The following is a 27,249-nucleotide window of genomic DNA, read 5'->3' on the forward strand; positions in this document are numbered from 1 at the left end:
GTGCCTTGTGTGCGTGGGTGAGGAGCTTGTACGTTATCCTCTTGTTGACGGGGGGCCAGGGCAGGTCTCTCAGGTGGGGTGTGATGTGGCTGCGGCAAGGGATGTCGAGCATCAGTTAAGCCGAGCCGTTCTGGATGCGTTGAAGCCGTCTCAGGAGTTTGGCTGAGGCTCCCGCTTAGAGGGCGTTTCTTAGTTCAGCCTGCTGCTGACGAGGGCCTGGGTGACTGTTCTTCTCCTTTCGGTGGGGATCCACTTGTAGATCCTGCAGAGCATGCGGAGGGTGTTGAAACAGGAGGAAGAGACGGCGTTCACCTGCTTAGTCATGGAGAGGGTGGAGTCGAGGATGACCCCTAGCAATGACCCCTAGGTTGCGTGCGTGGTCGGTGGGTGTTGGGGCTGTTCCCAGTGCGGTCCGCCACCAGGAGTCGTCCCAGGCCGACGGGGTGGATCCGAGGATGAGGACCTCTGTCTTGTCCGAGTTCAGCTTCAGTCGGCTGTTCCTCATCCAATCGGCGACAGCCTTCATTCCTTCATGTACGTTGGTTTTAGCGGTGAGGGAGAGGATCAGCTGGGTGTCAGCAGCGTAGGAGATGATGTTGAGGTCGTGTAGTCGGGCAACGTGGGCGAGCTGTGCCATGTAGATGTTAAACAGCGTAGGGCTGAGGGATGAGCCCTGGGGTACGCCACAGATGATCTCTGTGGCTTCGGAGCAGAAGGGGGTAAGGCGGATGTTCTATGTTCTGCTAGAGAGGACGGAGGAGGTCCACTCCAGGGCCTTCTCTTGGATACGGGCGTCGTGGCGGCGTGTTTGTAGTTTGCGGTGGCAGACCGCGTCGAAGGCGGCTGACAGGTCCAGGAGGATGAGGGCCACTGTTTCTCTATTGTCTAGTAGAGTCCTGATGTCATCAGTGGCGGTGATGAGGGCAGTTTCGGTGCTGTGGTTGCTGCGGAACCCGGATTGGGAAGGGTCCTGGATGTTGTTCTCCTCGTGGTAGCGGGTCAGTTGTTTGGGTTCCACCTTAAAATAACCTTGCAAACTAGGCCAGTGCAACCCCCTCACCATTTAACTGTCTGTGATAGTGATGGCAAACAGTCATAGGCTGGGAAGTAGTGTGGTGGTGCTGCTCGATTGTCCAGGTCATGCTAGTCTTTTATGAAAAGAAAGTACTTTAATGCACCCAGAAACAAAATACTACAAACTATGCAGAAATTAATGGGATGAGGGTTTCCTACTTACCATTTTTTCTCTTCTCTTCCTTTCCCTCTACTCTCCTAAATCTGTGGTTGTGACTGGTATGGTAGGTTTTAGGCACATATGCAATTCTACCTCCTTCTTTCAGAGTGTAAGCTCAGTTAACAATCTCAGTCCCAATGTTTAGATCTCACAAATGCAAGCTGTGCCACTGCTGGGACCTACAGTGTCAGTCTAGTTTTCCTTCCCCCCTCCGGGTGGAGAGACACCCATTCTAAGTGCTTCAGCACTTGGGTGCAGCCTTTGGGAGCAGCAGCAGTGGCTGTCACCCGAAGACTGTTCTTACAGGCAGTCTCTGGCATCAATGGCTTGTAGCCGGTCGCAGGCCCGCTTCTGGGCACTGCAAGAGTTAGGCAGTGACTGGCGGGGTTAGAGGTCACAGGGCTGCTGCCTGGCTCAGCTCACAGCAATGCAGACAGCACAGGTCTGGGCAGTCATCACAGCGGTGCAATCTGCTTTGGCAACAACTTCAAAACTTACCTCTGCTCAGTCCGCTCGGGCACAGTGCTCATGGTCACAGTGGCACAGTCCGCTTGGGCACTCTACAGACAGCGCAGCAGTGAAGGACACTTTAGGATCATGGCGGCGCTGTCTGCTTGACCATACTTCAGAGCAGTACCACAGTGCAGACTGCTTGTGCAAGAGAATCTGTCTCTGCACCAGTCATGGGACCAACAATGATTTCTCTCCTCCCAGTCTCTTTGGGGAGATGGACTCTCAACTCCAGGACCAGGTGCTTCTGCTAGCACTAATCTGTTGCTCTTCCTGTAGGGTTGGTGCATTCCTCCCCCTTCCTCTCCGTCATGTCAGCCTCCAGTCATTACGGTATAGGGAGAGAGCTCTTCCTTCCAGATACGCTTACCTTTGGGAAGCTTGATGTCGTCCATGCACTGGCTTTGATTGCTGAGCAATCCTCTGAGTACTCTTTGAAGCACTTCCTGCCTTGATCAAGGTAAACTTGGAACTGAGCATCAAGTGTGTCTGCAGCTCCCACATTTATGCATTCAAAATATACAGGGCATGGGTAATCTCTATTTGTGCTCTAATGCTTAATTTGTAAAAAAATAAGTACCAGGGCATTAGTCAGGGGGGCACTTCTGCTTGCTCTTCCTATTGCTGCTGTCAGCAATACCAACAACACAACTACGGACCATCCCACTCCAAGTGTGATAATTTTGGCTGGTTATTCCAGGCCCCCCAAGCTATAAGAATGGAGTTGGTGGTAGGTATTAGTCATTTTTAATGTATGTTGAAATAATAAACAATTGTTGTTGTGCTTGTCTCTAAATTAGACATAAGTTCTGGTGTTGCCAATTAAGTGCTAAGCACTGGAAACCTCCGGCTCAAATTATTGCACTGCTCTCCAAACCAGTTGAGCTGGTTAGGCTTTGGTGTGTTCTTTCCAGGCTGTCTTCCAGACACAGTCTTTGTGTAGAATGATGCTCCTTATACGGGTAGGCCCATTAGGGGCCCCCGCAACAGAGACACATGAGAGGCATGAGCAGTCTGCACCTGGCAGTAATCAGGAAAGAGACAAAAGCCTGGTCTCACCTAAAGATCATTCACATTTTAAATAATGGGGACAGTAGTCCCACCCTAACTTTGACCAGCTACCAAAAGGCAGCACTCAAGAAGACTAATTAGCAGCCCCTCTTACTAAAAGGGCTTCATTTAATTTTGAAAAGCAAAACTGTCTCCCTTTCCCTAGTTCAGTGTGTTGATGTCCTCCCTCCTGTTCAGGAATGTAAGCAATACACTTCCACTGGGAAAACCTCCATGTTGTGAACGTGAGTAGGCTAGGCGCTTCCAAAATAGAACACATAGGCCTCTGTTGCTCTGGTTCACTTGTTTAATGCAAAAAATGCCCTATACTGGCTACACACTTTAAATCCTACTCTTGGGAAAGGCTCCTGGCCCGGATGGCGTCCTGTTTTTGTTTTTTTTTAAGGCAAATATCAACCTGTGGCACCCCTCCTTGCCAACACATTGGAGGCAGTTGTTGCCACGGTCCCCCAAGGTGTTGGTCACACACAACACCCATAATAGTGCTGATTTTTAGAAAAGGTGACAAAGGCGACTCAAAATGTTAGCGTCCTATATCTTTGATTGATTACATCTCCAAGTTGTTAGGTAGAATCCTATTGGATCGGTTAGAATCTTGGGCAAAGGACAATAAGATTATTTCTCATTTACGATATGGCTTCAGGGCACAATAGAGCAGTGTCTCAATTTTTGTTTTTAATAATTAATTATGCTGTGGCGACAGGCAGATCTGTATGTACTGCATTTATGGATCTTAGTTCGGCCTTTGACCATGGGAATCGGAATAAACTCTAGGCCGTTATGACTAATTTGGGGGTTAAGGTTGATAGTATTAATTATTTAATCAATCAATCAATCATAGCATTTGTAAAGCGTGCTACTCACCCGGAAGGGTCTCAAGGCGCTGGGGAGGGGGGGGGGGGGGCGGGGGGGGGGGGGGATCCGTTACTGCTCGAACAGCCAGGTCTTGAGTTGCTTCCTAAAGGAAAGGAGAGATGGGCCTGGGTCAGCCGTAGGTGGATGGGGAGGGAGTTCCAAGTCTTGGCTGCCAGGTAGGAGAAGGATCTTCCTCCGGCGGTGGCTCTGCGGCTGCGTGGTACGGCGGCGAGGGCGAGGCCGGTTGATCGTAGCTGGCGGGTGGGCGTGTAGAAGGTCAAGTGGCCGTTGAGGTACTTGGGGCCCAGGTCATGCAGAGCCTTGTGTGCGTGGGTGAGGAGCCTGAACGTGATCCTCTTGCTGACGGGGAGCCAGTGCAAGTCTCTCAGGTGGCCGGAGATGTGGCTGTGTCGGGGGATGTCCAGGATGAGTCGTGCGGAGGCGTTCTGGATGCGTTGGAGTTTTTTCTGAAGTTTGGCTGTGGTTCCGGCGTAGAGGGTGTTCCCGTAGTCCAGTCGGCTGGTGACGAGTGCCTGGCTGATGGTCTTCCTGGTCTCGGTGGGGATCCATTGGAAGATCTTACGGAGCATGCGCAGGGTGTTAAAGCACGATGAGGAGACGGCGTTGACTTGTCTGGTCCTCGAGAGGGAGGAGTCCAGGATGAAGCCCAGGTTGCGTGCGTGGTCCGTTGGCTTGGGAGTGGTGCCCAGGGCAGGGGGCCACCAGGAGTCGTCCCAGGCGGAGGGCGATGATCCCAGGATGAGGACTTCCGTCTTATCTGAGTTCAGTTTCAGGCGGCTGTTCTTCATCCACTCGGCGACGTCTTTCATCCCTTCGTGTAGGTTGGTTCTGGCGGTGGTGGGGTCGTTGGTGAGGGAGAGGATCAGCTGGGTATCGTTGGCGTAGGAGATGATGTTGAGGTGGTGTTGGCGTGCGATGGCTGCGAGGGGGCTCATGTAGACGTTGAAGAGGGTAGGGCTGAGTGAAGAACCTTGTGGTACGCCGCAGATGACTTCGGTAGCCTTGTATCTGTACGGGGGGAGGCGAACTCTCTGGGTTCTTCCGGCGAGGAACGAGATGATCCACTCCAGTGCCTTCTCTTGGATTCCGATGTTGCTGAGGTGCTGTACTAGGGTATGGTGGCAGACAATGTCGAACACTGCGGAGAGGTCCAGGAGAATGAGGGCCGCTGTTTCTCTGTTGTCGAGCAGGGATTTGATGTCATGGGTGGCTGCGATCAGGGCGGTCTCGGTGCTGTGGTTGGCTCGGAAACCGGCCTGCGAGGGGTCGAGTGATCCATTTGTCTCGAGGAAGGCGGCGAGCTGTCTGTTGACGGTCTTCTCGATGACTTTGGCAGGGAAGGGGAGGAGCGAGATGGGGCGGAAGTTCCTGAGGTCGGTGGGGTCCGCTGTTTCTTCAGGAGGGCGCTGAGCTCGGCGTGCTTCCAGCTCTCCGGGAAGGTGGCGGTGTGGAAGGAAGTGTTGATGATGTCCCGGAGTTGGGGTGCGATGATGGAGTCGGCCTTGTTGAAGACGTGGTGGGGGCAGGGGTCGGTTGGTGATCTGGATTGGATGGTGTTCATCGTGCTGGTGATGTCTTCGGTGCTGACCGGGGTCCAGTTGCAGAGGGTGGTGGTGGGGGTGTTGGTTCGGCGGTTGGGTGCGTGGTTGGTGGGCCGAAGCTGTTGTGTATGTCGGCGATCTTGCTGTGGAAGAACGAGGCGAGTGAGTCGCAGAGGTCTTGCGAAGGAGTGATGTCGTTGTTTCCAGCTCTGGGGTTGGATAGCTCTTTGACGATGCTGAAGAGTTCCTTGCTGTCGTGGGCGTTGTCCAGTCGTTCTTTGAATGCTGTCTTCTTGGTGGTGCGGATCAGCTGGTGGTGCTTGCGGGTGGCGTGCTTGAGGGCGGTCATGTTGTCTGTGGTTTGGTAGTGGCGCCAGGCTTTCTCGAGGGTGCAGCAGTTCTTCTTGGAGTCCTTGAGTTAGTCGGTGAACCAGGGGGTTTTCTTGCTGCTAGGCCTGCTAGTAGGGTACTTTAGTGGTGCGAGGTCGTCGGCGCAGGCGGTCAGCCACTGAGTGAGGTTGCTGGCTGCTTCGTTGGGGTCCGTTGTGCTGGCGGGAGGGTTCTGGCTGAGGGAGGTGGTGAGCTGTTCGGCGGTGATCTTGCTCCAGCTCCGGCGAGGAACCTGTTGTGAGTGGTGGTGGTTCTTCTGAAGCTGAAGTGGACGCAGCTGTGGTGAGTCCAATGGAGTCCGGTGGAGTGGCTGAAGGAGATGTGCTTGCTAGAGGAGAAGACGGGGTCATGCGTGTGGCTGGCGTAGTGGTTGGGGGTGTTCACCAGTTGCTTGAGTCCGAGGTTGGCGAGGTTGTCCAGCAGGGTGGTGGTGGTGCTGTCCTTGTTGTTCTCCATGTGGAAGTTGAGGTCCGCTAGGAGGATGTAGTCAGCGGAGGGGAGGGCGTGTGGGCTGATGAAGTCTGCGATGTCTTCGCTAAATTGTGTGCGTGGTCCCGGGGGTCTATAGATGAGGGTGCCTCTGAGGGTCGTCTTGGGGTCGGTGTGTATTTGGAAGTGGAGGTGTTCGGCGGCGGTGAAGGTGTCGTTGGAGTTGGTCGAGAAACGAATGGTGTTCTTGTGTACGATGGCGATGCCTCCTCCAGTCTGGTTGACGCGGTCCCTCCGGGTGATCTTGTATCCGTCCGGTAGGGCTATGGCGATGTCGGGTGCTGAGGAGGCGTTCATTCAGGTTTCTGTGAGGAAGGCGACTTCTGGTGATGTTGTGTCGAGCAGGTTCCAGAATTTGACAGCGTGTCTGTGGACGGAGCGGGTGTTGAGCAGGATGCACTTGAGGTGGTTGTTGCTGGTGCTCGGCTTGGCGTGTGCGGTGCAGGTCCGGAGGCAGGTGAACTTGCAGGCTTGGCAGGTGAAGGGTCCGTGGGTGCGTTTCGGGCAGGCTTGGCAGCAGGTGGTGATCCGCCCGGTGTTGAGTGCGTTGAGGGTGGCGGCGGCGTAAGTCCGGCGGGTGCGCTGGCCTCGACGAGGGCCAGGGGTCCTGGCGCTGGGCGGGGTCCAGGCGCGGACGGGCGTAGATGGGCTTGCCTTTGGCGCGCCTTCGGCGCACAATCGGCGCACCCTCTGCACGTACGTGCGGACTCTGCCATAAATGGAGAGTGGGGGGGGAGGAGGGAAGAGGGAGGGAGGAGCAGCTGGGAGGTGGGAGTGGGGTGGCGAATGGGAGAGGGGAGAGGGAACAGAAGGAAAGGAGGCGGGGCTGCGGGGGAGCAGCGGCAGGGAGCGGGATGGAACAGCGGGAAAAAGGCGGCAGCCGCGAGAGATAGAGAAATACAATAATCAGGGGCACAGTCGAAAAACAGAAGAAAACCAGAAGTACACAATCAGGGGCACAGCGGACAAATACTGAAAAACAGAATTACTCAATCAGGGGCACAGCTGACAAATACTGATACTAACGGAGGAGAGACCAGGGGGCAGAGAAGATCTCGACTCCAGGGGAAGCGGCGAGAAGGCGGCGGTAACGGGGGGGCCGGGTGACCTCAGGAGGAGCCACGCGGCGGGTTGAGCGACCGGCACTGACGAGGTCAGGTTAGGTCACTTTGGCAACTATGTTATAAGGTGACAGCCAGTGTTAGATATGGCACAAATGGGGAGACAACCAAGTCTTTTCAGATCCTTAGGAGAGTCACACTGGCTGTGTCCTGGCCCCCTTATTGATTATTGTGTACATCAATGGGCTGGAAAAGCACTTATTAATTCCCCTGTTGCTGTACCCTATGTTGGCAACTGCCCTATTATCGCACTGTTATTTGCAGATGATTTTGTCCTCATGGCTCGGACCCCGCTTGGGCTGCAGAAGCTGCTGGATAGGGTAGCACATTTTATGACAAATCTTGATCTTACTACAAACCAGGCAAAGACAAACACAATGGTTTTTGGCCACACACATTTCAAGAATAAGTTATTTACTGATAGCCATACCAAGATTAGCCCTCTTCCTACTTTTTCAGAAGTCCTCTTTCATGACCCTTGCGGTTGGTCTACTGTAGGCCTCAGTAGGGCGTGCTAGTTTGGGAGAAGTATAGTGGCTTTTTTTAAAGTTTACTTTAAAGTTGGGCACCAAACTGATTAGGGAACTTGCAATAGTGTATACTTTTAAGTGACTTTCTATTGCCACATATGGTGCAGGGATATGGGGTCTGTGGGAGTATGATACCATTCAGAAAATGGAAAATAGATTTCGGAGACTTCTGTTGCCAGTCTCCCAGAGCTCCTCTACCTTTTTGTATCACAATGAATTGGGATTGGATTACATCAATGATATTATTCGACTTCATCCGGCCCTAATCCATGACAAACATATATTGAGGAATTGAGCAGTAGTTTGCATATCGCTGAATAGTTAGATAAACCTAGTGGTTTTCCCAATTCTTTTTGTTTTGTCTTTTAAAGATTATTTTTATTGAACAGTTGCTTTGCACACATTACAGTTGTTTCATATACAGAGGTATTATACAGCCCTGAATTGGGAGGATGGTTACATATCGAGAGGTCACCCCAATTGGACAATACCATCCTGTGATGCCTCTTCCCACTACTCAAGTCCTATTCCCTTTTGCAATGCCCCTTTCCTGTTATTACCTAACTGTGCCTGTATTCCTCCCATGGGCCCAAATCTTTTCCCATTTTTAGGGGAATTCCTTGCTTTGGTAGATAACTTTCTCTGCCTGCTGGTACCAGTCCATATTGTGTGCCCAGTCCCTCACCCAGCTTCTTTTAAGCATGAGTTTGAAGTCAAAGTTTTACATGTGCTCCGCTCTCTGAGAATGCATGAAGAAATTAGGAAAGTTTGTGTGAGCAATTACACTCTGCATACTACCAGCCTACTGACAGATTCATGTCTTGTCTGGAGTCCTTTTAGCGCTCAGGTATCACGTTTGAGATTGAATATGGTGCATTTCATGGTGGCTTTTCCCATTCCTGTGTTACATAATGTGATTTTGCCACTTCTTCCTTGTGATCATAAACCAACTCAATCAGCACTGCATGTTTTGTTTTTTATGTAAATGTATGTACTTTTTTAGACGCAGCTTCCTGTTGCTTATTTTGAAAATGCTAACCTTAGGCCGTGGTTTTTGGACACATCTTACCATCAATGCAGATCTGCTGGGCTGTGGCAAAATGTCTCCAGGGTGTCTTAATCTAAGGAAAACATTGAGTTAATTTTTCATCGAAGCGTGTCTAAATTGCTTTATGTGGCATCAACTAATGCTTGCAATTCTATTCATGTGCATTCTGGGTTTTTTATATCTGCACTTTATGACTTTGATGCCAGTGATTGATGAACCAGGTTTTCTCACCGAATTGTTGAGAATGAAGTGTTTGCTAGAATGATCAAAGTGTAATTAATTGATGCATGTGATTTTATTCACTTACTACTTGCTCTTCTATAAGTATTTTATGATAGATTTGTCATTGATGAACTTGTTTTTAATGTACCTTTATGGTTGCCACATACAACCGAAAAAAAGTAATCTTTGACTTTTACATACACTTGATACATCCTCTTGGGATGTTGACCCTAGGATCTGAGTTAGTGAAGGAAAAAAGGTCTGGTCACAACTATTGATTCACAAAACATGGCGCGTTGCCACCACCGTTTTGCATGCTAAACACATGATGGCGGAAAGTGCACTCTCAGTCAAATGAGGGCATGCTTGTTGCACCCGTCCATGTCAAAAGACAGGTCCAGGACCGCTCATCTTATGAAGGCACAAACCCAGGCTTTTGTGTACATGCTAGATTAGCGTGAGGCTTCTGCCAAAATCAGAAACCAGGATCTCCGATTCTGTCAGTGCCTCTGGGTAGGGGAACCCGTCTGTAGACCATTCAGGGGACACTCCAGTCCTCTCGTGCACTCTCTTCCTCCAGGCTCTTTATGTTTTTCTCCCTACACCTGTTTTTGCCTTACATCCTCCCTGTATTCCACTGTCTCCATCATATGTTCTCCTCTCTTCTCCATCTCCTACTCTTTCTCATTTCCGAGCCCCCTCACTTTTCTACTTTTCTCTCTCTTTGTCCTCTCCTATCTTTTTCCCCTTTTAGTAGCCTTTTTTTTGCTATCTTCCATTTCTTTCTCTGCCTATTCCCCTGGTCAGTACCAGGGTGCAAATGAAATACTCTCTCTCTCTCTCTCTCTCTCTCTAGTTAGTTATTTCCTAGGTTGGAAGGTTCTTTCCTCTTTGAAGAGACGCCCTTCCTTAAATGCACCAAGCATGCAACTAAAACCATCTCTATGCTCTGGAATGCAAGTGCTTTTTGTGTGTTGTCATTTCATCAGTGAAAGCATCCTTCTTTCTTCACTAGTTTGCTGCGATGCCAGTCTTTCTTTTTAGGTCTGTCCGTGGATGTTAAGGACAGTCTCTTTATCATTTTTCTCTTACTCCTTTGGCTCAATGGTTACCCCCCCCACTTGTTTCTCATTGTTGCAGTTTGAGTTTGAACTATACCAGCGTGAGGATTCGTGCCAGAGCCCACTGGACCGCCAGTACCACCAGGAAACCTTGAAGTTGGAAAAAGCAGGTGGGAGGAAGAACTGCAGGATTTTCACGTACACAGACTACGATCGCTACACCAACCTAGAGGAGGTACCTGCCTGGCGTATGAGGTTGTTGTCTACAAACACCTAAGATCCTGGGCCTTTTGCCCGAGTTTCACTTTCTTTGTGATGTCCTGATCTTGCCTCATGTCTGCTTCTGTCTGTACTTTAATGGCTTCCTCTACCCCATCTGTTGGCTCGAAGCATGCCCAGTTTATTGCTCGTTGGTTGAGAGACATTTTCTACTGATTCTCTCCGGTAGGGCACTGGGTTTCTATTAGAATCGAGTTCACACCTGCTCAATGTTTTAGAGGTGTGGGCAGATCACTATCTCCTTGTGCCTCCATTATCCAGCTTTTAGAGAGTGTCTTTAGTTGAGATTAGTATCTTTACCAGTAGAATGGCGTGTTCGTCTACTGTGAAACAATGTTGTTCAATAAATGAACAGGATTAGATATCAAACGAGTCTCCTGTCAAATTGAGTCACAGAGAGCTTATCTGATAGTCGACGTGTAGATAAACAAAGTCAGTCCCTGATTAGTTTGCAATTATTTTTCTGTTTACAGGCAGCGGATCTGGATTCCTTGTGATAGCTCCGACTAACCAAGTTATCCAATAGGTAAATGGTCACTTCCAATGAGCAAACAAAACACCATTCTGCCCTTAAACCGCAGACAGTGTTGATTAAGATAATTATTCCTTATTTTAAGTTGTTCGACTGCACCTCACGTGCAGCCCGACTACTCCTGGAACTCATAGAGCCAGCAGGAAACTACGTTTTCTCCCACTGAGATACAGGATTGAGCAGGGACACTCGCTTTCCAGGGGTCCTCAGATTTGCTCCTGAGAAAATGAAATAGATATTCTTTCAAGAAAGCATTCCTTTATATTTTCAACTCTTCCTCAGCCCTTTCTCGCACGTTGAAGTATCTAATTTAAATAATGTAATTTGACCTTTCAAATATCTATACTTCCAATGATAAGACTCAAAAATGTTTTCTTCTTTAGAACTTTAGTTGTTCTCAGTTCTGGTCACTGTATTTCAGCGACAGGTTACAGTTTGGCCCTCTTTCTGACATGGGACTTTGTGGTTTATGATTTATACAAAAAGAACTGGCAGACGTTGGATGGAATGCTTGCAGCTGTTAACCTTTCAATTAGGGCCATGTAACACTGTCTCATGCTCCTTAATTGTCACATCAGCTAATGTTAGCAAAGTGGTAGCCCCAGAAGGCAGCAGGGTGCCATCACCTCCCAGAACCCCCTGCCCACACCTCAATCCCCACTCCGACTACCCTAGCCTCGCCCACTCCGTCCACCCCTCTTGGAGGAATCAGAATCAGAGGTGAATCAACAGAGGTCTCTGAAATGACAATAAGGGTTTATAGGGGGATTTCTCCTACTTTTGTTAATTAAAAGGTGAAGGGCACTAACCTCATGGATAGCAGTAAGATGTCAGGCTAGATGACGAGCATCAAGACAATAGAATTGCTCCTCACTGGTATTTGGAAGTAGTCAAAATCAAAAGAAAATAAACTAACCAAGTCCCAACAACTGAATACCTGAAGTAGGTGCATCAATTCCTCAATACATTTTAGTGATCCGAAGGCAAAATGAAGAGTCAGACAGGATCATGTATAGGACGTGCAAGGTCCTGAAACATTTGAAAAGTGGAAGAGTCTTGACCTATAACGTTTGGGTTTTATTCTTTAAAGTACTTGTTATTGCAATTGTTTAACACTTGAACCGCTCCCTGGATAAATGAACCTATTCCGAGATCTACTCACTTTTCTACAGCCAGTAAACCTACTTAGAAATATTTCTTTCACATTGTCTCTGGACCTGGACTTTAACACCTTAAATCACTGGTCTCAGGTGTGTTAGTCTAATTAACTTAATCGAAGCAAACGTATCCTGCAACATCCAGAATACATTTTAATATACATTAAAGCTCAGGACTGGAAACGGAGACTGTGATGACGTGGAGTGAGGTGGCTACCATAAGCTTGGTTATTTCCATAGCAAACATGCTACATTTGTACAATGAATTGGCTTTAAGCCATTGTGTATTGGTAGATACAATGTTGCAAAGACAAAGGCACTCTGTTTACGGCACTTTCTATGTGTAGCAAGAGAGTGAGGGTCTATTGAGTGTTTCCAGGGCTACATGCTTGTTGTCAAGTCTGCATCTGCTGTTGCTCTCTTAAACTTGAGGAAGTACCCCAGGGGTTCACTCTATTTTGAGATACTCTCCTGCTTTCTCGCTTTCACCCTAGAAGAGTCTGATAAAGCCTGGCAAAGTGGCAAGTCCTCCTTTATGTAGGCGTGTCCTTGTTTGTCTCTGGGGAAGCTGCTCATACGTAAAGTTAGTTCCCCTCCTCCCTCCATGGTTCTTGTATTTCTGGGGCATTGCGTTTATCATTGCTGGAGTAACCCTTGCCTTGTGTTCACTGCCTGTCCTCCCCTCCCCCCATCCCCCTCCCTCCCAACCCTCTCATTTCCTTCCTCACCAGTAAGGAGGCTTGAGTGGGTGGTCCGCATCTGGCTGGCGGTGTCAGGCGGTCTGGTCTCGAGACATCAGGGGGTCTACTTTGCTGTCAGTGATGTGTTCTCCAGACACTCAGGCAGTGCCCTGGTTCCATGTGTCAATACTATCCTCTGCATGTCTTTTCTCTGATTTCCAGCATTGCCAGACAGTCACCAGTTCCACCCAAGAAGTGCCTTCATACCTTGCAGAGAGAATGGCCAATGTGAGAAGGAGACGGCAGGAGCGCAAGCCCATGTGAGTAGAGGGTACTAACAATTCATGATGCAACAGGGCTCCAAGAGGCTCTGCTTTAAGACAGTGAGTGCTCGGATTTTAATTTAAACTGGAAAGAGGGGGGGATGGCTCTGGTACAGACAGCTAGATAGGGCTCATCAAGTCAAAACAACATATTATCTAGCTGTCAACTTACACACTGTTTTTTATTTAAACAGACTAAGATCAACCATTGAATATATTTCTCTACGATATTTTATTTTAAGGTCCTTTATATTTTTTATCGTTCATTTACCAATATTATTTTTTGATGTACAAAAGTAGGGGGAAACACTTTTTTTGAAGCATAAACAAACATTCACATTTTATTAAAAGCATAATGCAAATGTGAAATACATACAAGGACAGTTCCAAATACATGAAACATCATGACATTTCTAATTTGAAAAAAACAGTCATAAATTTCAAATGAAAGCAGCAGCAATACAGGCAATTCGTTTTGCAATTAATGAATTCTTTATCAACGCTGCTGTCCACTGGGAACCCATGTTATAACTCCAGAGGTTGGAAATTGTCTACGCTCTGGCACTGGGGTGTCAACAAGCTCTGGTTTAAGACACTCGGATATCACTGGGCTCTGCTTCAAGCTATTGAAATCTTAGATGGGCTCACTTTTAAGCCAGCAAGCACGTAGATACTCTTTTCAGTTTCTTTAACCCTTCGTCAATCCCACAAACCTTTCCATCCCCATTTTTAGTCCATCGCCTATTTATGTCTGACATCCATTGCTTCCCTACGTCAATGTGTTCCAGGCTCCACAGTCTTGGCCCTTTCTCAAAATCATCAAAAACAATATATCCCAATCAACCATAAATCAATTGTATTGCATATTCTGATAAGAATTGCCTTTTAGTATCTGGCCTATTTTTTTTTTTAATCCAGCTATCAATTATTTTATATAATTAATGATACACATCCTGATACCATGTATAGACAAGCACCCTCGTTTACAATCTATGTGCCAATATGTTCTAACGCTCCGCTTTCAGCCTCTAGCTTCTGCCTCTAACATTGTTCCCTTTGGTCCCAGGATACTCCAGTAGTAATTGAGAGCGCTATAAAACCCTATATAACATAACATATAACATAACATGTTGTCACAATTTGTTCACCCAAGAAGTCCCAAAATGTGTTCACCTCATTTAGAATTTTGTGCAGTCATTTGAAAAGCATCATATACAATGAGGATCCAATAAAAGAACCATATTAGGACTTCAAATTTTAAAAGTCAAATACCTAGAATGACAGACCCTTAGTATTCATTTAGCTATCTCTCAATTCTTTTTCAGGGTCCCATGGAACAAATCTCATTGTATTTTGACTTCAACTCTCCAGGTGTGTTTTGACCTCAGTGATGATGTGTAGATGGTCATTTTTTGCAGGGCTTTCATCATGGCTCTGGTGATCCTCAACAATTGGCTTCTGTTCACACACCCTAACATTATTCTGGAAGGGCTCCTATGATTAAATCTAACTACCCCAGCAGTTGAGGGCAATGCACTAAGGAGGGTAGCTAGACACAGCTGGACGAGGGACATCTATACTAAGAAGGGACCCAAGCTGTTCGCTCCTATCCTCCCACTATGGGTGATGCTGGGCTGTAGAAATATCAAACTTTGATTTAACATTCAACCATGGACCCGAGGTTGCCTTCTCACCTAGGAGGGTTCCTATTTGCGGATGGTCTTTGAAGTCTGTTTGACGATTTAGTTGAAACCAATGACTGCATACTAGGAATTTTCTCCTCTACGCAGCAATGGCACACCATCTACACACTCTTTGGAATAGAACACACAATATGCGAACTATTTCTCAACTAATACAAACCATTACAAACACTTCTCACACACAAATGTGCCAGATACGCAGTGACATGCCTCTATACTGCACTACGAAACAAGGCATACCCTCTACTTCCGGCCCTAGGAGCACAATGGGTGGTGGATGTTGTTCAGGAACTCACTGACACCCACTGGGCACAATGCTTGAAAATCATCTCCCTCAGTGCATGCCTATTTACAGTTTAGCTATCTACACCAAACCTATCTGACACCCCAATGGATAGATTGTATGTTTGGTGCCCCAAGGTCAATGCAGAGTTCTTTCATATTGTGTGGCACTGCCCGATATTCTCAGACTACTGGTGGGCGGTCAAGGCCGAATATCTAACATAATGGGATGCAGTTGCCTCAGGTGGCACCACATTGCTTATTAGGGCTAAGTAAGTGCTCAAAACATACCGAAAATATGCACAACTTTATCGACCTCACTCTAGCACTTGCCAAATGGGGAATCTCTATGACCTGGAAGTCCTCTCCGCCACCTCTGCCCCTTGTCTCCACCCCCCCCAACCCGGGGCACTGACTTCACGACTTAGCATGTGCAGAAATTGAGGCCCACACAATGCACCCACATTACTGCACAGACCCCAAGCCCTCTGTGATGGGAAGGGTAGATGAACATCTTAGAGGCTAAAACAGATGAGAGATAGCGCCTGGACAGATGACCCTTCCTCTACCATACTCACCACCTAGATATGCCTCGTCCCACTGTTGACACACATTGGCGATCATTCACCGCACTACCCCTTCCATTCCTCCAGCATCAGCCAGAGCCCCATCATAACATTGTCCTCCAGCGCATGGTTGTCATCCTCCCCCCCTCCTACCTCTTTCATCTCAAAACGGATTGTCTTACCTTGATTTGTTTGGTTATCAATGTTTAAGAAATACTACGCCTCAGTATTATCTTTATTGTTAACACTAATGTATTACCTGGGTGCAGAAAGCTGACTTTTTATGAAGTAATGCCAATGTAAGGACATTAAAAAAAGTCCAGTCGTCCCATTTTGGTTTACAGGGCTCGGTACTCAGGGTATTAGCGCAGGGGAGCTCCTCGAGGGTCCAGCATCTCCGAACTCGGTAGAGAGACGGGCTGATCTCCTAGAGCCACAAATACCTTCTCCTGATGTGATGCTCTCTCGGTGGGCATGTCAGCCAGCAACACAGTGAACCGGACAGATGCGGTCGGTGCCTGCAGATGCAGGGGTTGCCTCCTCCATCCCAAGGGAGAGGTACGCTGGTTGTCGAAGTGCTGAGCAGTCCCCTAAGTGTTGGAGAGGATGCACAGCTGCAGGACATGTCAGGCCTTTGTAATTGTCAAGGAGCAAGCAGCCAGGCATGGTTTGGAGACAGTCTTTAGTTCCTGCAGTGCCCACTCTTCTTTGTCCTCTTAAGTTCCCAGGAAGTCTAATCTGAGGACATAGTTTTGGGGACCCATGGGCGTTTAGTGGAGTATATGGCAGTAGGCAATGGGCTACCTACCACTAGGGTGACTACACCCCCCTAAATGATCCCCTTTGTGGGGAGTGAGCATAATCCTGACCCAGAAGATCCTATTTCACTGAATAACAAAAAGCTGAAACCCTTCTTTGGCTGTTCACTTCAGGTAGCCCTCCTTAGGGTTGTGACTAGCATGTGTGTGAATTAGATGGATATCTAATTTGCCGCCTGTTCTGGTGGCAGTTGGACTCCAGGGCAGGGGGGTGACATCCCCAGGTCTGGGGGGAAGCCAGGGTTGCATATCAAAGGCAGCAGAGGCTTTGAAGCCTCTGGTCTTGAGATGCTAATTCACTAGCCATCTTGCTGGAGGAGATGAGAACACCTTCTGCCAAGCAGGCATTGTTCCTGACCTCTGAAAGCATATTGGCTCTCCCTTGCAGGGTGTCAAAAATTCACCTGTGGTGGTAGACTGCAGATACCAGTCAGCCAACACACTAAGGGCTAGATGTAGGTAATTTCTATTTACCGATTCCTAAATACCTAATTTTACCGATTCGGTATTTAAGAATCGGTAAATAGAATGTAGGTAAGAAATCGGTAAATTTGACTGATTCTGTAATATTCGTTGTTACCGATTCCGTATTTACCGAATCCGTAATCAGGAATATCTTCCCATTCATTCCTATGCCCATAGGAATGAATGGGAAGCCATTCACTATTAGCGATTCAGTAAATACTGAATCGGTAATAGGGGGAGCATATTCAAGTGTGTAAGGTTGTCACATTGACACATTGTTGCACCCCTGAATCGTGCATGTGTGCACATACATGCACTAAGGGCATGTATGTCTGCCACATGGCACTTTTAAAAAAGCACAAAATTACTTTTTTAAAGGTATTCGGTATTTACCACCAACTTGTAGTTTGTGGCAAATAACAAATCCATAAACCAAAAATACACTCACTTAAGTGCTTCCTACATAGGATTTAAGGATTTGGTAATTTACTGATTCCTTAAATGAAGGAATCGGTATTTTACCGATTCCTTAAAATAACGAATCAGTAAATTACCGAATCCTTAAATCCAGCCTCCTACATCGCAAAGGGCTAAATACCGGTCGGTAACGGGAAATTTACAGATTTTCAGCCGTTACCGACCAGTATTTGGCCACCTACATCTAGCCCTAAGTGACTAGAAGGGCTACAGAGGGAACCTCTAAGGTGCCGCCTGGGTGCATATCTTCATAAATCCGATACTGACAACAGTGTGTATTTATAAGATTAGGTGTTTGATACCAAACAGCTTTCTTTTCAGTGAAGCCATTATGTAGCTGGGTAACTCATAATAACCTGTGCCATGTAAAATGGCTTTCTGATCACTTGCAATGCCTAGCAATGGAGCTAGACATCACAGGGGCATATCTGCTCACGCAGATGTGCCCTGACTTGTAATATAATGCACCCTGCCTTAGTGTTCTAAAGGCCTGCTACAGGGGTGACTTACGTACTATGTCTGCAGTGTGTGTGGGCATTGCACACAGGCTGTGTGCAAAGTCATGTTTTCAGAATGGTTTGCTCTATTTCCCACATACTGCAATGGGAGTCTGCATTCAGTTTGTGTGTGGGGCCCTTTGGGTGGCAAAGTACATGCTACGGCCCTTATGGACCCACTTTAGTACCCCATGCCCCTTGGGTTAAAATCAACATTAGTCTTGTTTTAGAGGAAGAGCACTGGCACTGGGTTCTGGTTAGCAGGGACCCTGTGCACTTCCAATGAAAAGTATCAGTACCAGCGGGCAAAAAGTGGGGGTGACAATGTCAAAAAGAGGTACTTTCCTACACCCAGAAGTTGCATCTATTTATCATGTTCTTTTTGCCGAACATTCTTGATGGTTTATCTTGTGGCAATTGTTATATATTTGGGATATACCAATAAAAAAATACTGTGAAAAAAAAGTTTACCCAGTAAACGGTATCTCAAGTTTAGTTTAAAAGGCAAACCAGTGTTTTGTCTTTCATAGCTGAATATTCAGATGTGTTGTTTCCATTGTTGAGCAAATAAAACATCTTTTGTTAAATCACTCAGATCCTCATGTATCATAACATTTTACGGTTGGTAAGCAGATTAATAAAATTAGACCTTTCTGACTGCAAAATGGCAGCAGTCCACCATGGCTGTCATTGCTGCCAATCGTGGAGGATATCAATGTATGACCTACCTCATGCATATTAATGAGGTAGGTCAAATCACAACCCACTAGGAATCCATATTCTGAGAAACTTTCTATTAATACATATGTTGGTTCTTAAAATACTAATGGGTTCATTAGATGTCGGTGCACAAATTGAGACCACTTTCCGCAAATCCATTTTGTACATTGAATTCAAGGAATCGCAACATTTTTATTTGTTGCAATTTAAGATTCCTTAAATGGAATCTTTGTACATGAGGATCTTAAGTGTCTGTCAGCTGTAGAAATTTAGATATGTCTTCTGTGACAGTTAATATTTATGAATTTGTTTTAATTAAACCCTTTTTGTGTGACATATGCATGATGCTTTTAGAGTGCTACGTGGAATGAGGCTAGCTTTCTTCCTTCACTCGAAAATGTGTGTGCCTTGTTAAAAATAGCTTGCTCTGAAACAAACATTGAATAAGTAAAAACCCTAAGTTTACTTCTTCTTTAGTAGGGGTTTGTAATGACATGAATATCTGGCTTCTAGCAATGTGTAACAATAGGTCACCCATGATACTAGCTCGTAAATTATTGCAGTCACTTGCTGAAATACCTTCCAGTTTTCATTGCAATCTCTCGGGGCACAGGTTTATTGGGGCAATGTGATGTTTTCTCTCAGGTAGAGAATTGGGGGAGTGGCCACAAATTGCCAATCTTGTGCATCAGTCTCTTTGGCACTTCGATCAGCTTTTTCTCTCCTGACTCGTTCAATGGGGGTTCAAACAGTTGGACATTTCGGAATATCATGGCCATCACGCACTGCCATGGCAGCAATCCTTCCCTTCTGGCAGAGTGTACCAGGGGAAAAGCAGCAGATCAAAAACTGCACAAGATGGGTGAATTGGGGACATGTAAGAAATACCCAATGGAAAAGTCACAAACATAGTGTATGCTGCAATGACTTTCCTATGGTATGTTGACCTATTATTAATCTTCAGTGTTTATCTTTCTCACTCTTTCCATATTTTGTCTTTCCTTGGACTATCTTGCCTTGTAAACTCCCACTTCGCTTAACATTTCATCACTGCAAACCACTGGCATTGACCTTTCTCTTTTGCCTTCTGTATATTGTTTGTAGGGATGGAGGTGGACTCAAGTCACGCATCATCACTTGGAACCCATCGGAGGAGTTTATCAAGAACAACCATGTGATCAACACACCAGTGCAGACCATGTATATCATGGGGGACCTGGCACCATATGGGAAGTAAGTGACCCTTATTGTGCAGCATCATGGGGGAACTGAACCTCTTAGATTGCATCCTGGGTTGGAGAGCTAGACAGTTTCATAAGAATCCCTCTCTGAGAAAGGTAAATGACTATTACAGCACGGAGCATATTTGTGTGTGGGTGTGTACGCATGTGTGTGTGTATAAGTGTGTGTTTATACGTGTGTGTATGTGTGTGTGTGTGGGTGTAGGTGCGTGTGTGTGTGTGTGTGTATGTTTGTACGCATGTATGCTCACTGACATGCATATCTACTAGGAGGTTGCTTGTTTGAAAGATTCAAAATGATGATGGACTGGTGGGACAGAAGGAAGTGTGTTTTGAAGATCATGTGGTTGAATCTCATCATAAGGGTTGTGGTAGAGCAGGACAATCCCTCACTCCCTCTGATACTGTGCACGATGTGCACGAGCATGTCACTTTAAAATAATGGGCATCAAGTTTTAAGGGGCTGGAGGAGTTGCCCTTAAGATCAGTAATTCTCAGAGTAGAAGGAACCAGATGGTGTACAGAGGCAGAGAAGCAGGAGATAACATACACCAGGAAAGAGCAGGGTAGGGAACAGGAACAAGTCGGAGAACGCAAGGCTACTCTACTGTGTACATACTGGGAAAGGAACCAAGAATGGGGCTAGCACACTGAGTTTCTACAAGGGTGGTTCAGAGGTAAGAATAAGAACTTGAGAAAGAGAAAACACAAAATTTTCTCAGGCAATGGCCTGAGGAGGGAACTAGAGGCCATAGGGCACTGGAAGACGGTCAGCCTCCAATCCAATCTATTAAACACAGTAGAGACCGTTCCAGATTGAAACCAAATTATAAAAAGTGAGGTGCCCAAAGGTAGTTGGGCATCTCACGAAAAGTGATGGACTGGCATCACACTCCACCCGGAGTCATGCTTCATCATCTGCCAGTCCTCGCCCTCCAAAAACCGCGTTTGATGGAGGGCGGGCATACACCTGGAGACTGGATGCACTTCTAAGTGAGTGGGGGCCCAGAAAAAGAAAGTGAATTAAAAAGTCATCACAGTGCCCCCATAAATCCTTTATTCAAAATGGAGACTGTGTGGAATTAAAATCAAAAGTGCGGTGAATAAGGACATTATCTTCCCATCACCGCTGTGAAGTTTTTTAGAAAAAGGTCAACATGTTTCTGCTTCTGTCCATGTGGGTACATGGCATTCGTCAGGACCAAGAGGGGGCTCCAATCTTACCAACTGTTTTGGTAGTGCCACTCCGTGGGAGTGATCCTATTACTCTCCACTAGGTGGGTCCAAGGACCTGGATGTAACATAAAAAAGATGTAGAGAAAAGTGCATATTTAATGACTAATCACAATTTATGTATTTGATCAAAAACTATTTCAAACCATATACTGGGTTATGATAATAGTACGCGCCCCAGTGCTCAATAATGGTGTTTGAGGACTGGGAGGACTCAAGAAAAATGTCTTACCCTGCAATAAGGTTGACTTGCCCCATGGGAGGGCGGGGGGTTCTTAGGAGGTCCCTGCAGTCACACTAGGTCAAGAAGAAAGACGAAAACTGAGAAATAACTAATGCTAAACTGAGTTTAAAAAGTCCACATAGTTGTGGTTTGAGATCGTTATAAAATTTCCCCTTCATTCCTATGGGCCTCCTGGCCCATAGACATGAATGGGAAATGATTCCTTAATTGCGATTAGCAATCTGCTAATCGCAATTAAGGAATTTTAAGGAATCGCTAAAAAGAAGCGAATTTCTACATACATACCATTTTGCGATTTCTAAATAGCGATTCCTTAAAAATTGCTATTTAGAAATCGCAAAACGGGATGTTGATACATATGCACCATCGTCATTTTATACTATCAGCAGCTTCTTACCATAGACTTATTTCATTTAGTTAACTGATATTGTCAAAATAAATGTATTGAGACACAATACCATAGTTTCATACAAAACAGATTTTTATTATACATGGTTTAGTCATAATATACATAATGTATTTATCACAATTGATTAGATCTCCAACATCACTATTAGCACCTCCCACATCAGTAATTATAGATATCAAGGCTCTTGTTTTACAAACATTCCTAATGGGGCTCAAGTTGTCAATGATATGTTGGCACACTCTACACCAAATGATCTAAGGATCTTCATCCTTCAATGTTTGGAAATATTATTGGGGGAAAATTACTTTGAATTTGATGGAGAAATGTGTACACTTATTAAAGGAGTGATTATGGGAGCTGCATGTGCCCCAAGTATAGCAAACATATATATGAGCTTGTTTGAGGAGCAGTATATTTATAATGGGATGGCTCTGTTTTTAAAAAATATTAGACTTTGGTCCCGGTTCATTGATATTATTTTCATTTGGGATGAAGAAGATGAAAATTTGAATTAATTTCTTGCAAGTATTGATGCATGCAGCATTAATTTAAAATTCTCCCCAAACGTGAGCGATACCAAGGTTGAATTGTTAGATATATAGATACAGCATCAGGACATAGGTAACATAGGTTGGAGGTTTCCTTGTATATTAAAGCCCACAGTAAGAAATACTTTGCTCCACTTTCAAAGACTTCCTCCATGCTGCCAGCAACAGAGTACACCATTTAGCCAATTCCTCTGGAATGTTTCTAATCTGCAAGACTATACTCGTAATGTGAACATTCTTAAGGAGAAACTATTGATAAGGGGTTTGTAGGAACTGGGTTCGCCAGGTCCCGGGGGAGGGGGGTAGCTTGGACCGAGCCGGCAGGCACCCGAAGCTTAGGTGTAAAGTGACTACACAACACACTCATCCACCGAGACAATAAGTGCACACAAGGACTGAGTCCACACCAGAATGCTTGATTCAAAGAAATAAGTTATATCTTGAATTATCTTGAATTACAATCAGAGCAGTCAAAAATCACAGCGGTATTAACTCATTGTCGTTCCTTTAAAACACAGGTTTTGCATTTCTCAGCAATAAATATGTAAATAAATAAATATTAAATATTAAATAACGGCAGGCCTGGTAACAGCCTTACTCCTAATCAGCACCTGCAAAGAATTTCCTTCTCAGACTTTTAAATAACATCTCATTGCTCAGCAGCAGTCACTAATGGAGGGTAAACATTTCCTAGCTGCAAAAACAAGCCATTTATCAGCAAATACAGTGCATTTCATCAGGCTCGAATAAAGCAATTCAACACTTAGATATGAGCATTTCTTTTGGTCATAATAGGCAGGACATGACTCTCAGGAGCTAAGTATGGCAATTCCCTCAACGATCAGGCCACCACAGGTGAAGAACCTTTCCCCTGCTAAGGGGTTAACGTTTCTTAGGGCTCCTGCCCAGTCCTCAGTATCTCTTAGGGCCAACGAGGCCCAACTATATTTTTCCGCGGGGAGGGGGCGGACTTGGAGCCTCCCCGGGGGTTTACCTCACTTCTTCGGCCCCTGTTCGGGCCCTGCGAAGGGTCAGCACAAGGTAAGATGACTCTCGGAGGCGCGCTCTTCCTACCACGCCCTCCGGTGGTGTTCTAGGCTCCCGGGCTCCTTTTAAGCCCTCCGGTGAAGTCGGGGGTGCGCAGGGGCTCCGGTAGTCTCTGCGAGCCCCCCGCGCAGGTGTCAGCTACGGTCCCGGTCTTCCCTCAGAGCCTGCAGGGACCGGGGACCAACAGGAGGCCAGGGTGCGCAGCGACCGCCAATTGCAGAGCGGTTCGCGGAGCACAATTTCATGGACCCAATCAGGGCACGGCGGAATTACACGGGCGCCCCTGTCACGTGACGCTAGATCCCGGCTTCAGGCCTAACGAGGCCTACTGCGGCCTGACCGGCTTCAGGCCTAACGAGGCCTACTGCGGCCTGACCATTGTACGGCGGCCTTCTCTTGGCTCTGGGGGCCGCCGAGGGGGAGCAGAAGGCAGCACTGGCGTCGCGGAGAAGGCGCCAGGCTGCAACGATGACAGTAAGGCTCAAAGCTAAGGCAGAAGTGCTAGAGCACTCAACAGAAGTGCGACCGGCGGGTGGGGGGGGGCAGCTGAGAAGCATTAAGTGGTCAAAGCGCACGGTCCTTGTGGCGCTTTAGGGCAATTTACCATCACGCCTCAGGCAGCACTCTCAGGGCCCACACAGGGTCTCCACGCAGTAGTGCTTCTTAAAAGGGGCACAGCGCTTGCCAGTCAGCAGTTCACAGCGCCTCTCAAGGGGAATGCAGCGCTTGCCAGTCAGCAGTTCACAGCGCTTCTCAAGGGGAATACAGCGCTTGGCGTTTAGCAGTTCACAGCGCTTCTCAAGGGGAATACAGTGTTTGGCAGTTAGCAGTTCACAGCGCTTCTCAAGGGGAATACAGCGCTAATACCTGGTTGATTCCCCACCAGTCCTGTGGGCAGTAAGAAGGTCTTCTTGGCACTAGCTGGATCCTGCGCCCTTGTTAGAAGTTACTTGAAGAGAGGAGGGGGGGTGAGTGGAAGGCTTGTCCAGGCTTGTCCAGTTTCCTCAGTAAATCACTTCAGGCGGTCCCTGGGTTCCCCTCCCGCTGGGCCAAATCATGGGACAGATTAGTAGGATCGAGAATCACTACTTAAACTAATTTTACACAGAAATCTATAATTGGTGAGGTCCCAGTGATGGAGAATCACCGCTGTGGGCATTACCATGCATGTCTGAGACCTATAACCACTGCCAATATGAGCTATATCATACACGTACAATATTGAAAAAATGCCCAATTGTAGAACATCTAATTTGGTGTATCTGAGATTGTGCCCATGTGGCCTTGGCCATGTGGGAAAACAGGGGTGAGAGTTCCGGTATAGATGTAGTAAACACAAGTCGGCCATTTGCACTAAGAAAATGCAGGATCCTATGGCACACCATTGTATTGTAAATTATTGTGAAGATAGTAGCCTCAAGTGGGTCATACTGGAGAAGATTAGCTCTACTGAAGGGAAAGATAGCACCCCCTATCGAAGAAAGAGAGAAGTATTTTGGATTTTCACTTTGGGCACGTATAAGCAGGGTCTTAATGATAAAATGTCATGGGAAGATGCCGTATAACACATTTAATGTTGCCATAGTTAGCTGGAGATTCCTCCAGTTTATTGGTAGGGGTGATTGTGCTCTATGGTACAATATTATTGTCTTTCTTTTTTTACAGGAATGGCGGTATGTGGCAGTTAATAATTCAGCCAGGGATGGCTACTAGAATGAGGTCTGTCACATAGGGTAGGCTTTGCTTTGTAGGGTGATGTGTGTGTGTGTGTATATATATATATATATATATATATATATATATATATATATATATATATATATATATATATATATATATATATATTCCAACCTTTCGGGAGTGGGATGTGAATTAAATCCAGTTTGAAATACATTTGTGGCTTGGACGTCGTTCTTCGAAGCGTGGACGAAAGGTTGGAGTATTTAGGGACTGGCGATCCCGTCCAAAGCCTGCCGCTGTAAGGGGCCAACACAGCTTAGCGCCGAAAACTCTTGCTGGGATATATATATATATATATATATATATATATATATATATATATATGTTCGAGGCATATGGGCTGCAGATGGTACATTTATGAATAGATCGCCATCTGGTGTTGGGCTCGGATGATTGCACTTGTTTTCCTCTTGGAGAAGTCTTTTGTCGTCACAAGACTGGTGACTCCTCCTTTGGGTGCTAGTGCGCATGGGCATCGGCTCCATCCTTAGATTGTTTTTTTCCGCCATCGGGTTCGGATGAGGATCGAAACGCTCCGGATCGACTTCGAGGAAAAGTGATATTTCGGCGCGTATTCCCTTTCCAATTCGACGGTATTGTTATCGAACGCGATTTCATTTCCATTCCGACGCGTTTCGACTCCAACAATAAACTTTTTCTTCTACGTCGACGAGACCGGGAGGCCTTTCTCGACGTAGTCCAGCCCGGAGTCCATGGAAAGGACTCCATCTAAGAGATGTCCAACGTGTGGTGCTAAGTTCCCACACAAGGACCTACACGAGGTGTGCAACCTCTGCCTATCGCCTGAACACGAATCCAGGGACTGCAAAGCCTGCGCAGCATTCTCCTCCAAGTCGGCGATTAGAAACCGTCGAGCCCGAAGACACGTGGTTTCGAGAATGCAGTCGGAGGCAATCCCGTAGCTGTTCGAGGCCCAGCACCTCGAAGAAGAAGAGGAACATGAAGACGAGTCGGGGTCGGAAGTGGACGAGTCTGATGTCGAAGAAATCGACGCTCAACAAACCGTGAGTGACGACGTCCCCTTACCAAAAAACCGACCCTGTGTGGTACCGACCCCGCCTTCGAGCCCGGTCAGACTATCGAAGAAAGTTTCAGACGCCCAGCCTTCGGGCCCGGCAACGAAACCGAAACAGAAACCGAAACTCTCGGCCTCCCACCATGTCGCATCCGAGAAACGACATCGACACCGAAGCTCCATACAAAGGAAAGCTCGGCATCGAAACATTCCATGTCGAAACCGAAACATGCTTGGACGTCGAAGACTTACTCGACACAGAAAAAAATCGGAATCGAGCAAATTCTCGGTGCCGAAAACACAGAACATTGACGGTCAGAAGCAAAGGCACCTTTCGGAACCAAGAACTTCCGTACCGACACAGGAGCAGCAGACAGATCCAAAACAAAAGACTTTGTTTATCGATCCGCAAACTGGCAAAGTGGTGACAAAGTCACCAAAAAAGAGGAAGAATGAACAGCTAGATGACAAAGCTCTTCCTCCTAAAAAGATCAATCAATCATGCATTTGTATAGCGCACTACTCACCCGGAGGGTCTCAAGGCGATGAGAACAATGGGGAGAAATACAACTCCTCCCCTTTCTCCTCGGCCTAGAGACACACCCTCTTCTCCTATTCCTCACACTATGCCAGCTATTCCTCCACCTTCTACACCAAGACCATCTACACCTCAAACAGATGTAGACAGAGATACAGGGGAGGGAGAAACTCATGGGGATGACAACACTGTCCCAGATAAAGAAGACCCATGGGAGAATTATGATGCAGGGTCAGATGATGATAACGACCCAGAATTATACCCCTCAAAACCTTCACCACCTGATGATAATACAGGTTTTGTACAGCTGATTAACAGGGCAGCAAAATACCATAAGGTAGATTTACATACAGAACCTCAAATAGAGGATTTCCTTTTAGAAACGCTACCTGCTGCACAAAGAACATCAGGAACACTACCTATGCTAAAGGGTCTTCTCAATCACACAGCAGACATATTCAAAGACCCTGTGAGGGCTAGGGTATTAAACCCAAGAATTGATAAAAAATATAAGGCAGCCCCAAAGGACCCAATATTTATCAAGGGACAGGGACCTCTGGACTCGCTTGTAGTCACAAACGCTCGTAAAAGAGCAAACTCATTATCTACAGGAGAAGCTCC

At 46.6% G+C, this 27,249-nt stretch overlaps 1 protein-coding gene across 2 annotated transcripts in view; it reads left to right on the forward strand.

Moving 5' to 3' along the window:
* MKS1 (MKS transition zone complex subunit 1) overlaps positions 1–27,249 on the forward strand; it is a 341,489-nt gene that overhangs the window by 79,625 nt on the left and 234,615 nt on the right. For both annotated transcript variants that reach the window (XM_086954701.1, XM_086954702.1), the window contains exons 4-6: positions 10,173–10,328; positions 12,964–13,061; positions 19,697–19,825. In XM_086954701.1, coding sequence (XP_086810827.1) covers positions 10,173–10,328; positions 12,964–13,061; positions 19,697–19,825 — 383 coding nt within the window. The remainder of the gene's footprint in view (positions 1–10,172; positions 10,329–12,963; positions 13,062–19,696; positions 19,826–27,249) is intronic.

Source organism: Lissotriton vulgaris, chromosome 2_1, assembly GCF_964263255.1.
Source record: "Lissotriton vulgaris chromosome 2_1, aLisVul1.2, whole genome shotgun sequence".
In the NCBI taxonomy this organism is placed as follows: domain Eukaryota; kingdom Metazoa; phylum Chordata; class Amphibia; order Caudata; family Salamandridae; genus Lissotriton; species Lissotriton vulgaris.